Source organism: Onychomys torridus, chromosome 8 (genome assembly GCF_903995425.1).
Source record: "Onychomys torridus chromosome 8, mOncTor1.1, whole genome shotgun sequence".
NCBI lineage: Eukaryota > Metazoa > Chordata > Mammalia > Rodentia > Cricetidae > Onychomys > Onychomys torridus.
The window spans coordinates 9122327-9136402 of NC_050450.1; the positions used below are offsets into that span (position 1 = coordinate 9122327).

Sequence of the window (14076 nt, forward strand, 5' to 3'; positions counted from 1 at the left end):
AGATAAATGTTTAAAATGGTAATGTTCAATATCGTTAAGCCATGGTAGAGAATACAGTATAAAACTGTTGTGTGGTTTTTTTGTTTTGTTTTTGGGTTTGTTTTTTTTTTTTGTTGTTTTTGTTTTGGTTTTGGTTTTTTCCTGGAACTCAACTCACTCTGTAGATCAGGCTGGCTCTGCCTACCAAGTTGCTGGGATTAAAGGCGTGCACCGCCGCCACCGCCCAGCTGATTTTTACCTTTTTTTCCCCCCAAAGCTTGACTAGGTCATGGTTTCACTTTAAACACCTTATCTTCCAAATTTGTTGATAGTGACATTCCTTATACTTCATAGTTTAACAGGTTTTTTTGTTTGTTTGTTGTTTGGTTTGGTTTTGTTTGAGGCATCATTTCTGTGTAAGGCCCAGCTAACCGTGAAATCAAGAGATCACTTGAAATACCACCCAAGTGGTAAGATTAGTCATTTGGACTGTGCCCAGCTCTAAATAATCTTAGTTAGCCATTAGAGCCTGATGAAATCTACTATAGTCTGGGTGGATAAAGCTATTCAATCAGGAATTTTTGCACAACAACTATATTTGTTTTGGTTAGTGAGGCTTATTACAGTATATAACCTTGCTGCTAACTACTGAAAGGTGTTGTTTGTCTGTTTCAAAATTTCATTTCTAGGTAAGACCATTGCAATTGGAAAAGTTCTGAAACTGGTTCCAGAGAAAGACTAAGCATTTTCTTGATGACCCTGCACAATACTGTGAGGAATATTGACTGCAAAAGCCTCCTTCACACCGCCCTCTCTTCTTTTCTGCCCATCGATAAACTTCTCCCCATATTTTGCAGAGAAACTTCACAGAAGTCCACATTATGTCAGCTTTCTCATATTGAGAGCTCTGCTATGCCACTGTTGAATTTTCCCCAAGATTTTGCCCCCCTTTCAAACTTTGCTTCCCTGGACAGATTTGGCAATAGCTTTGTAAGTGATGTGGACATAATTGCCTACAATAATGAAAACCAACACGAATTTTTTTATTTTTCATTTTCCCCTTAGGCATAGTTAGCCTTCCCCCCTCCAGGCAGATCATTCTGAGTGTGCGAGTGTGTGTGCACATGTTAAAAAGACAACTACCATGTTAATAAAATATTCAATTTGAAACCCTTTTCGGTATTTGAATTGCTTTTGAATACTGTTTTTTATCTCAATGTAACATTGTTGCATTATCTTTTTAACTGCCAAGTAAATGAATACATTTTATTACTTGGATTTTTCTAAATGCTCCCTACCCACTCACTTTAAATGGGGCATTTACAAACACTGCTCACGTTTGTATTAAAGAAAAGAATGTGTTGTTTGATCCCTTATTTTGATGGTCATTGCAAACATAAACACCTTTGTGCAACTGTGACACTGCTTTATTAATTGGTCTATTGGTTATTTTCTGCCAATTTATATCTTAATATGATTTCTTAAACACAGTAAGCGAACACATTATTGTCACCTTTCTAGGTAAAGCTTAATAAAACTGTCCCCTCCAGACACTTCCATTAGCTTGTTACATGAGTGGCAGTCACAGAAAAGAAAGCATGCCAAGACTGGCCAGCTCCCGTGAGTTGTTCTAAGAGCTACATGCATCGAGTACAAAGCCCATCTGTTACACATGCCAGTGCCACAAGTTACTCACTGTCAGTAACTTTGAAGGGTGGAAGAGCCTTGCTTCTTCATGCCGGTTCTCAATCCAGTGACTAAATGAGCACAGAGTCTTTCTCACACTAAAATGAACAAGTAGAATCAAGCACAGGATAGGTTTTTAGCTCAGTTATTTGAGTTTTCTTAAATAGAAGCTGTAAGTTGCTAACCGTGATTTGGAAGAGCCATAGTGCAGCATTGTGGTGTGGTGGATTTAGTTTAAAGGGTAACTACTACAGGTATGCCGGAATTTTTTTGTGAGAATAAATGGGAAGTAGAAGAGACAGTCTCTGGGTTTGTTAGAAGCCTCCTTCATGTTGATTGTGTGCTTCCATTTATGAGATTTGACCTCTTTTACATGGTGATTTCTAAGATTCTTTTTAACTACGTTTATTGGCATGGCCCATCCCTGTAATCTTACTCCCCAGAAAAGAAAAGCCTAGCCAACTGTATCTCCTCTCCAGTTATAGAACAAAACACAAGTCTTTTCTGAACAATGAAATGCCAATTGCAGAGATAAATGAGTTGCTGTCTTATAAACAGGGCCTAGGGAAGCCCTCCAGCTTTGAACTACACATATGGCTATTAAATTGCATGAAATTTAATTTTTATGATGCCTGCAAATATCTGGGCTTTTATTTTTCTGTGACATTTGGGAGCTCTAATGAGATCAAAATGGTTTTTGATATTTCCATGCTAATAGAATATTAGCAAACGCTTGAGTCTTTATGAATCTCTAGAACCTTTAAGTTACTGAAATTATTTCCAATGATTTCCCTTTTGAAATTAAACATATTTTTAAAAACAAGTTATGTCTGCTCTTAAACACTTAACACTGTTACAATGTTATGTGCATGCTGCCAGGATCCTTAAGTGGAATGGCTTAGACAGCGTTGTGAAAGGCCTACCTCTACAAGATAACATAAGTACAAAGGTTACTGTAAATGATTTTCATTGGAATTATATCACATCAGAATTAACATCATACTAAGGACTTTGAAGTTTGAAAAAAGTATCTCTAATTAGACTTCCCGTTTTAAAATAGTTTTTAATATATCAGATTGTTATTTGAATAAGGACATAAATTGTCTGAAGTAAACTTGGAATGTGTGCAGATATTGGATTTTTAAAGAGCAATACAGTTGTGTGCTATCATTCAGTCTTTTGCAAGTATAAACTTTTTATGTGGTTGACAATGCAAAATAGGATAACTACACATTCTGGATATTAAAGATCTCATGTTTTTTCAACTATATTTAACATAGGCATGTAGCATCATGATTTGGGGCCACCCATTGTACATTAATCTTCATCACACAACTTTTTTATGCTAGGTTATTTTAATCTTTTAAGTGAGCATATCTGATTTTTAAGTGATGGCATTTAAAAACATCTTAACTGTCATCTTTTTCTGTGAAAGAGAAAATACAGCATCTTTTGTTTATACAGAATTTGCTATCTTGTGTGTGTGTGGGGGGGGGGGTCTATATCAATCCAAACCACAAGAAGTTGGGCTGAGTGTATACTGCCTGAAATTCAATGACAAAGTAACTGTTTGTAAATGATTAAACACATTTCCCCCTTGTTTTCAATTAAAAATCTTGAAGTACACAATAATTACATGTAAAATCTTTGTAAACTGAAGTACAAGCTATTCAGTGTAACAAGATAATTGATTCATCGTGTCTGCTATTTATGAGAACCACTTAGATCTACTTTATAGTGTGCGACTTTGAAAGTTATTTGGTTGAACAATTCCTATCATCAGTTGAAGTGCTGCAAGTATTTTGGCCTATACTTGGAACCAGATACAGTTTTATAACTTAAGAACCCAAGATTAATATGGGGGGGGGGGGATAGTCCCTCGGCAGTCTCCAGGAACACTAGTAATTAATGACTCCATGATCTTGGATGACTGTTTACACATGGCAGCACTCCAGCAACTTTGCTCACTGGCATGTTCTTGCTCACTGCTGCTTCATGAATGATAACTTCATTGCCTTGGGTAGAGCTTTAGGTAGTCAAGGGACAAAACTGTAGCTTTCACTGTTAGAAACTTCCAACCTTTATACCATTTGTGAAAATTCTGGTTACAGTACTATATCTTGGACTGTAGAATGAGTAGATGTTCATATTCATTGTTGGCCTACCTTATTAGAATAAACTGCAACTAATCCTCTCACAGATCTATATGTAAAGTAGATAGAAAGCAATCAGTTGCATTTGAGGAATGGTTACCTCAAAATACTGTATTGATTTCTTCCAGCTAATTTTTCAGTGATTCTAACAGATGCCATCTGATTATTCATGATCTTGTTTTTTAGAAATCTTGCCATAGGTATAATTACATATGCACAATTCATGATTTAATAGGTTTAAATTTAGCTATTGGCTAAATTAGATCTCATAGTGTGTGGAATAGGAAGTGTTATTTTCCAGTAGTAATTCAGTCGATTGCATTTGAACCAATTTATTGCCAGAATTCAGATAAGGTAGATTTGATACTTGATGGGTTTTGTTCTGGGCTATTCTTAATATTTAGAATCCTGGAACTTAATAAGTCTTCCCTTCAATAAATATACTTCTCACATACCTCTAATCCTATGCGTCCTTGAAACAATAATATGCTAGCCAAGTTATTTACTAAGGATTATCATGAGGGTGTGGAAGTATGGGGGTAGAGATTTAAAACTTGTTTTCCGGTGCAAGGGAAAAGTAAATAGTCACTAAGCCTGATTAGGCAGAAAACATGGACTTCTTAAAGCAGATTCAGAAGAGTATTGCTTTTTTCTGCCTTGTCACACATGCCACTGTGCCCTTTAAATCTTGACCTGGAAACCTCAGGTTTGTGGACTGCATGGGCAGATGGCATTTTGTGCTTCCTGAGGCACCCCTCTGCTAGGCACATTAGCTTAGTGCTTCAGATGTCAGCCTAAGTCCTTGCTACCTCCTTTCCTGCTGCCCGGGGAAGAATGTCTGTGCTGGAGCTAGCCCTCTGGCCCTCCTCAGGTCATGGTCTTCACCCCCATTTCTCCCACATGTGTTAGGTGACACTAAGCTCTGAGCCTGCGAGTCTGCATTTGAAGGGACATGTTGGGCTCAGAAACATACACACTTCTTAACTAATATGGATCTCTCAGGCTGGGACCTAGTGACTCCTTTTTACTGAACTGGTTAATACCTAGAGCCCATTTTACAAGATAAGATGAAAGAGAACTGGCTAGGTCTGGTGGGCTATTAGCCTAATTCCAAAGCACGAATGAGTGTTCTAGGTAGGAAGACAACCCTTTCCTTATGCTTTGTAGCTACCTACTGTGCCTGATTTGGTGCCTGTGTGAGGATTAAGCCCTTAGTCTGCTCTTGCAATTACTCAAATGACTGAAGTTTAAAAATTTCGTTTTGTAACAGTAAAAATTGTCATCTTCCCTTTTGATGTGCTTGTCTCTTTGTTTATAATCACCTGCTGTACTCTGTGCTACTTTCTCTATGATATTTTTGTATCAAGTATTGGAAATATCTAACAGACTTATTGGATGGACCTAACAGGATGTTATCACAGAATTTAAAAGTTTGTTTGGTGTGTGAGGCTTTTTGTATGGTTATATGACAACCTTACAGAACAAAAATAGCCCTCCAGGAAGGGTTAGAAGAGATACTTGATAATAAATAACATCACATTGTGTGGTTTTATGTGAATACAATTGGAGAAATATCAGTGATTATTCTGTCCAAGCTATGAACCTCTACAAATTCAGGATTTTTAATAAAGATCAAGAGACCAAATGGTATGTGCCCTTCTTTATCGTGAAGGATGAGTAATTTGGCAGACACAGCAAACACAGTGGTTAATTGAATGGCAACAGTATGTTTCTTTGTACACTCATCTTTGGTGAGGGAAGGCTGAGACAGGAACTCACTATGTAGAAAAAACTAGCCTCAAACTTGTAGTGATTGTCCAGCTTCTGTTTCCTGATTTTTGTGGGATTATAGGTATGTATCACCATAGTCCAGTTCATACATATAGTTACTTTCATGAGACACAGTGGGTTCCTGCTTTAGCTGTCCTTACACAAAAGGTCAGAATTTTGGTCATGAGTCTAGCCATTAAACTAGTCTTAGCTTAAACAAAATTTGTGAGCAGGGCTCCTCAAAGTTCTAAATAGGGGCTAGAGAGACTGCTCATCAATTAAAAGCACTTGTTTCCACCAAATCTGCCTAACACCAGCTCCAGAGGATCTGATGCCTCTGGCCGCCTCAGGCATGTATCTCTCTCACACAAAGTATTAGAAAGTCCTAAAGAAACCATGTTTGTGACATTTCCCAACAATTTCCCATTTTTCTTTGTTTTTGTTTTGGGGACAGGGTCTCATTATGTATTCCTAGCTGGAATGGAATTTGCTATGGAGATCAGGCTGGACTTGAACTCAAGATTTGTCTAGCTCAGTCTTCCAAGTGATTGGACTTTTACCTTGTTTTTAAAGACAGTATCATGTACTCTGGCCTGGCCTGGAACTTCAAATCCTCCTGACTCCACTTCCTGAATGCTGGGATTACAGGCAAGTACCACTGGCGTTCAAGGGATCAAACTACATGCTGAAAAACACTGCCTACTGAGCTGTAGCTTTTTTTCCCATCCTGTGGTTTTCTGTTCAATAATTAGGATTCCAACACTATCTACCAATACATACAACTGATTCCTTGTTAACAAGAATTCTCTTAATTTCATTAATTTTGTCTTTGGGCACCACACAGGAACTGTATGTTGTAGGCACAAGACTTGCAGTGGAGTGTTTTAGAGAAAGTGGCACAGGGAACCTATTTTAGACCAGCTCAAAGCAGAAAAATAGCACCAGTTGTATTTATTATACATAGTTTTATAGTGAACGGTTATAGAATTCCCAAACTAGGACAGAAGAAGAGAAAACAAGTAAGTTTTGATGTTTCTGGAACTTAAAAGGAAATTTTGAAGGAAAATCCATTTTAGCATCTTTGGTTTTCGAGATGGTTTCTCTGTGAACTAGTCCTGGCTGCCCTGCTACTCACTCTAGACCAGGCTGGCCAGACCATACCAAGCTCCCACAAGCAGGACCCAAGGTGGCTGTTGTGGGTCTGAGGCTCTGAATCAAGCAGAGAAGACCCAAGAGGATTTTCAAAGCAAGATTTTTTTACTGGACAGCACAACAGAAACTGGTCAGGGACAGACTCCGGAGCTGCTGTGTCCCCAAACATTCAGTTCAGCATGTAAGATTCAAAGATTAGGGGGGTTTCCCTATGTGTTCGATCAGTGACAACTCACAGAATGTAAGCTTTTGAGTTCGACCAATAATTCATCTGTTCTTTCTGTTGTTAGGAACAGTGTAAGCATGCGTAACAGACTTTCTGTGGTTTAAGGAGCAGGTAGGTCAGCCGTTGGAAAGTTCCCAGCTTTCTTAGGACTTGGGAATTTGAACTTTGTTTCACCCTAAAGGTAAAAAGGAGTCTGAAGTCAAAATGGCAGTACTCAGGACAAGGTGCTTTTGCCTGCTCCCAACATGGCTATTAGCTCAGATGACTTCTACACTATCTGCATAACCGAGACCACACCAGATCCTCCCCTAGGCCCCTAAGATGACACATGTAGCCCATCTCTAGAACCCATCTTCATGGAAGAAGTGACATGTACTTTGAGAAGAGTTTCAAATTATGCTTCCTGTGTATGTGGGATTGTGTTACACCAGAAAACTTTTTCCAAATAGTACTGTCTTTAAATATGCCTAAAGTAAATGGACTGATGCCAGTCTCTAGAAGTTTGAACCAATACTGGCTACTGAGTCGCTTTGAACTACATTTCCTTCTTGCCTCCTATGGATCATAACTCTTTTGACCCTGGTGTTTGCAGAGACCCCACACATCAAACTGCTTCTGAGGAGTAGCTTACTAGGTTGCAGTCATGTAGCCTGTTTAAATTGGCCTGCTTTTCTGAATAATTCAGCAAAGTATAACTTGTCTTTTTTTCCTCTCTCTTTTTTTTTAAAGATTTATTTATTTATTATGTATACAGAAGAGGGCGCCAGATCTCACTACAGATGGTTGTGAGCCACCATGTGGTTGTTGGGAATTGAACTCAGATCCTCTGGAAGAAGGATTTTATTTTTATGTGTATTTGTGTTTTGCCATGGGTGTGGGGGTCCCCTGAAACTGGAGTTACATGTATGAGCTGGCATGTGGGTGCTGGGAATTGAACTCGGGTCCTCTGGAAGAAGAGTCAGCACTCTTAACACCTGAGCCATCTCTCCAGCTCTCTTTTTCTCTTTTTGACACTTGGGATTTTTCTCCAACATTTGGAGCTTCCTTACTAATTTTTTGTTTTTGTTTTTTGAAACAGGGTTTCTCTATGTAACAGCCCTTTGTAAACCAGGCTGGTCTTGAATTCAGAGCTCAGACTACTTCTGCCTCCAAAGTGCTGGGGTTAAAGGTATACGTATACTACCATGCCCAGCTTAGTCATTCTTTTAAAAAAAACAACAAAAAACCTTCTTTATGTGTATGTCCACACGGGCAGGCACATGGGAAAAGGGGCGCCGCGCACACACACACACACAAATTCATGGTCAAAGAATCATCTCGGTCAATCTTTAGAAAGAATCAACTTTAGATTCTTCATAGTATTTAGTGAGACCTGGACACTGGAACACTTGAAATGACTTTAAAGTCTGCTTTGTATGTTTACTATGAAGTAAATGGTATTTACAAAAGTTGCCCGATTGTTCCATATAGAAATGCCTACTAAAGTGCTGGGCAGTGGTGGCTCAGGACTTTAATCCCAGCACTCAGGACGCAGAGGCAGGGAGATCTGAGTTTGAGGCCAGCCTGGCCTACAGAGTGAGTTATAGGATATCCAGGTCTACACAGAGAACCTTTGTCTCAAAAACCAAGAGAGAGATAGATGGGGGTGAGGGGGTGGGGGAACTGTAGCTGAACAAGTCACTACACCTCTAATCTCAGCTTGTGTATGAGGCTGAAGTAATTGGATTGTTGAAACAAGTTCTCTGTAGCTTGGGCAGCTTCAGCCTCCCAAATACCAGGACTACAGACATGTACCATGACAGAGTTCCTCCAAATCCACCCTAATTGCACTGATTTCTTCCCCAAATATTTTATCGTCTGTATTTTGCAGTGCAGACTAGGCACTACCATGACTGGTAGGTACTCTACCAGGACTACACCCTAGTCCATGTTTTTGTTTTTGTTTTTTGTTTTTTTACAAATAATTCACGTATTTCACAAGTATAAAAACCTGAGTTCAGATCCCAGGCACCTATGTAAACACTGAGGCAGGGCAGTATTGGCACACGCCTTTAATCCCAGCACTCAGGAGGCAGAGGCAGGTGGATCTCTGTGAGTTCCAGGCCAGCCTGGTCTGCAGAGTGAGATCCAGGACAGGCACCAACACAACAGAGAAATCCTGTCTCAAACACACACACACACACATACACAACCAAAAACAAACAAACAAACAAAAAAAACCACTGAACATGCATGCAACTCTATTATCACTATAGTATTCTTTTTGTTTTTTAAGATAAGGTTTCGGGTTGGAGATTTAGCTCAGTGGTAGAGCACTTGCCTAGCAAGCGCAAGGCCCTGTGTTTGATCCTCAGCTCAAAAAAAAAAACAAAAAACAAAGTTTCTCTGGTGTAGTCCTGGCTGTCCTAGAACTCACACTGTAGGCCAGGCTAGCCTTGAACTCACAGAGATCTGCCTGCAATTAAGGGTGTGTGTCAACACCGGCTATAGGATTCTTTAATAAATATGTGTAATTTGGAATTCAATTACTATGTTAATTTAAAACTTCATTATTGTCTTTTTAAATTGCAATTTATATGCGGAGCTTGATAAACATGTCATGGCACAAATGTAGAGATGAGAAGACCACTTGCTAATATGTCAGTTTTCTTTCCCACTTAGTGGGAAAAAAGTCAAGCCACAAAATAGGTAGTGGGTGTACTGCCATCTATATCACTGGTCCAAACTTAAATTACTTTTTCTTTTTTTGGTTTATAGTAATAGCATTTCTCTGTGTACCCCACGCTGTCCTGGAACTCGCTATGTAGACTAGGCTGACCTTGAACTTACAGAAATTCACCTGCCTCTGCCTCCTGAGTGATGGGATTAAAAGCATGTGCCACCACCACCCGGCTCCAAACTTCATTATTTTCAATGGCAGAAATACCATGTTATATGGATAAAGAGTTTGTGTAGATATTAATCTTGTGTGTGCTCAAACAGTATCTTGTGCTTGATAGGTTTTTTGTTGTTGTTTTTGGGTTTGTTTTTCTTTTGCATATGTTTTTTGTTTTGGTTTCTTGAGACAGGGTCTCACTATGTAGCTCTGGAACTTATTATGGAGACCAGGCTAGACTCAAACTTAGAGATCACCTGCCCCTGCCTTCTAAGTGCTGGAATTAACTACATGTGCCGCTACATTTTTGTTTTTTTGAGAATAAGTCTTATGTTTTACTTGTCTATGTAGTGAACCTCCTGCCTCCACCTACCAAGTGCCAGGATTAAATAAAAAATTCTGGAAGAAAAGGTAGAAGCAACATCAATTGAAGAAAATGTTATGACTGGTTATGGTTCAATTACAGGCTCTCCAGAGGCAGGCAAATCTCTTGAGTTTGAGGCCAACCTTGTCTATACAGTGAGTTACAGGCCAGCTAGGGCAACATAGTAAGACACTATCTTGAGAGAAAGGGAGAGGAAGGAGGGAGAAAGGGATAGAGTAAGAACAAGAATGGATTGTAGGGCTGTGGCTGTGATGGGGCCAAGGTTCCTCCCTCTTGTACCCACTGCAGCCATCTAAGGCCTGACTTAGTATTGACCACCACTCCCTCCACTTATATTACCCTTCCTATGGGAAAATCCCTTAGAAAATGACCTAACCCAGTCCCAGGAGCTTGAGGTCAAGATGGTCCAGGTAAGTGCAGCTTTTTGCTTCTATTAAACTGCTTGCTTGCTCTACATCTGCAGCTGCCAACCAGGGTGTTTTGTGCCTTTAAAAGCTCCCTACAGAGACCAGGCATAGTGGGGAAATGCCTTTAATCATAGCACTCAGGAGGCAGAGCCTAGCAAATTTCTGAGTTCAAGACCAGCCGGGGGCTGGAAAGACGGCTCAGCAGTTAAGAAAACTGGCTGCTCTTCCAAAGGTCCTGAGTTCAATTCCCAGCAACCACATGGTGGCTCACAACCATCTATAATGAGATCTGGTGCCCTCTTCTGGCCTGCAGTCATACATGCAGACAAAACACTGTATACATAATAAATAAATAAAACTTAAAAAAAAAAAAAAAATTCAGCCTAGTCTACAATGTGAATTCCAAGAGAGTCAGGGCTACACAAAGAAATACTGTCTCAAAAAGACAAAACAAAACAAAAACAAATAAAAATAAAAGCTCCCTGCAGAAAGCAGTTGGAGTTGCTCTGTGAGAACTGTTTCTCTCCAAACAGCTGATGGCTGACTTAATAAGGGCTCTCAAATTCAGACTCAAGTTTTGACAAGTGGTCCTTGGGGTCTTTGCCCCCATGAAAGCTCAGTTGGTAAAGTGACTGCCTACCAAGGAAGAGGCCTTGGGTTATATTCTAGAATCAAACACAAATAATTAAATTAATTTGAGTTATTTAGTCTTCAGTGAAGTGCTTCCCTAACCTAAGATGACTTGAGTTAATTTAAAAACATGAATAAATTTAGTGTTTTTAGTTTGTCCTAAAATATTAGCCAGTGGGGGAGGTGGGCTCCCCTTAATAAGTCAAAGTCACACCCCAACAAGAACAACAACAAAAGCAGTAAATCTGCAGGTTATTGCTCAGATTTCAAAACAGTTCTCTTGGGGCTAGAGAGATGGTTCAGCACTTAAGAGGACCTGGTAGCTCTCCCAGATCCCAGAGGTCCCGAATTCAAGCATGTGGCAGCTCACAACTATCTCTAGTGGAATCTGATGCCCTCTTTTGGCATAAAGTCATACGTGCAGAGAGAGACTCATAGACATAAAATAAATGTTATTTTTAAAAAAAGAAAAAAAAAACTAGTTCTCGCCTGGCGGTGGTGGCGTACGCCTTTAATCCCAGCACTCGGGAGGCAGAGATAGGCGGATCTCTGTGAGTTTGAGGCCAGCCTGGGCTACAGAGTGAGATCCAGGAAAGGCGCAAAGCTACACAGAGAAACCCTGTCTCGAAAAACCAAAACCAAAACCAAAAAGACTAGTTCTCCTGAGCATTGGTGGTACCATACCCCTCTAGTCCAAGCACTCAGGAGGCAGAGGCAGGGGGATCTCAGAGTGGATTCAAGGACAGCAAGGGCTACACAGAGAAAATGTCTCAAAAACAAAACCACCACCACCACCACCACAACAACAAAACCCACTCACTAGTCCTCCTGACAGGCATAAAAATTTAAAAGACTAAGAAGTTCCTTGGGGGCCGGACAGTGGTGGTAATGCACACCTTTATCCCCAGCGCTTGGGAGGGAGGCAGGCAGATCTCTGTGAGTTCAAGGCCAAGCTGGTCTACAAAGAGTTCCAAGGACCTCCAGGAAGGTTACACAGAAACTCTGTCTGGGGTGGGGGGATGGATTCCTTGGAACCATGAAAACAGTTTCAAATTCAACAGATCTCTGGACACAGTGCCATCAGCCTATCCTAGTAGCTGGAAGATCAGTAGTTCCAAGTTAGCCTGAGGTAACCCAGAGCAGATTCTGAGGCAGCCTGCATTACATGAAACCCTGCCTTAACAACTAGGACCCCAGCACAAAAATAGAACCAGATTGTGAGGGGCCAGGAAAAACTGAAATATTTTAAAGAATTTCACTACAGAGAGACCAAAATTTTAAAACCAGTGCCCCAGAAGGATTAAAACCTGAGAGTTAAGAAAATAATAATTAAAAAAAAGGCCTGAGAGACTGAGCTGTTACAGAGTTTGAGACAGCAGGAAAGGACCACAGACTCAATCCAGAGTATAATTAGATGAATTTATTTAAATTGCTAGCAGGTTGACAGCCTTAAAGCCAAACCAAAGGCATACCACCCAAAAGGGATTGAGGGAAGGTTTTGTTTTTGTTTTTTTTGTTTGTTTGTTTGGTTTTTTTTTGTTTTTTGGTTTTTTTTGAGCTGAGGATCGACCCCGGGCCGTGGGCTTGCTAAGCAAGCGCTCTACCACTGAGCTAAATCCCCAACCCCTGAGGGAAGGGTTTTTAAAAAGCAACATCACAATTACTTAGTTTTTCTGTGGATTTGTAGCTCAAATGTACAGGCCCACTATGTATGCTTTTAAAAGGGATGGGAAGTACATTTTAATAAGTTCAGACCAACTGGCGTACAGTTGAGTATTACAGGCATAGCTATAAAGGGAAGCTGGAAGCTGGGTAATTCTAAGTGGAAGAGATTCACCAAGTACCTGTTCTTTGGAAATCCAGGATGAGTTTAGTTCCTTTCTGTTTACAATTTAGTTGATAATAGGGAGACTGACCCCTACACCCATATAAAAGGGAGGCCTGGGAACTAGACAAAGCTAACAATCTCTTCCTAGGCTAAGGTGTGTATAATTTATCCACTAATGCATTAACTTCAAGGTCTTGAGCTCAGGGGCATCATCAGGGGATGAAACTTGAAGTCCGCCAGGCAGTGGTGGCGTACGCCTTTCCACCACTCAGGAGGCAGAGCCAGGTGGATCTCTGTGAGTTCGAGGCCAGCATGGGCTACCAAGTGAGTTCCAGGAAAGGCGCAAAGCTACACAGAGAAACCTTGTCTCGAAAAACAAAAACAACAACAACAACAACAAAAAACCAAAAAAACTTGAAGTCCATTCTTTAGCAGGGCTGTGACTGAGTCTGTCACTGTAGCCCCTTGACTGTGATTGTGGATTGATTTACTATCATGGGTGGAGTGGCCTGAGAAGGGAGGACAGAGAAAGAAGATAACAGTCTCTGGGAGAGGCAGCCAGTTCCTTCCAGGATCTACAGGATTGGCTAGGTAGCATGGTACCCTTTTCCGTAGAGTGAATTTTACACCAGGACTGTTTCTTAGTTTTCTTAAAAGCACAAATCCCGGGGTTGGGGATTTAGCTCAGTGGTAGAGCGCTTGCCTAGCAAGCACAAGGCCCTGGGTTCAATCCTCAGCTCCCAAAAAAACAAACAAACAAAAAAAAAAACACAAAGCCTGGAAGCCAGTATTTTGAGCTCAATTCATTCCAGGTCATGATCTTTAAAGTGAAGGGGTTGCAGCTCCCGGGTCTGCAATCCTGAGAAGGATATACCTGTTGACTGATCTTTTTTGTTTTGTTTTGTTTTGTTTTTCGAGACAGGGTTTCCCTGTGTAGCTTTGCACCTTTCCTGGAACTCACTTGGTAGCCCAGGCTGGCCTCGAA

The 14076-nt window shown here is 40.4% G+C and overlaps 1 protein-coding gene across 2 annotated transcripts in view; it reads left to right on the plus strand.

Moving 5' to 3' along the window:
* Gspt1 (G1 to S phase transition 1) overlaps positions 1 to 5463 on the plus strand; it is a 40282-nt gene extending 34819 nt beyond the window's left edge. For both annotated transcript variants that reach the window (XM_036194667.1, XM_036194666.1), the window contains exon 15: positions 669 to 5463. In XM_036194667.1, coding sequence (XP_036050560.1) covers positions 669 to 721 — 53 coding nt within the window. In that variant the 3' untranslated portion in view covers positions 722 to 5463. The remainder of the gene's footprint in view (positions 1 to 668) is intronic.
* The last annotated feature ends 8613 nt before the right edge of the window (positions 5464 to 14076 follow it).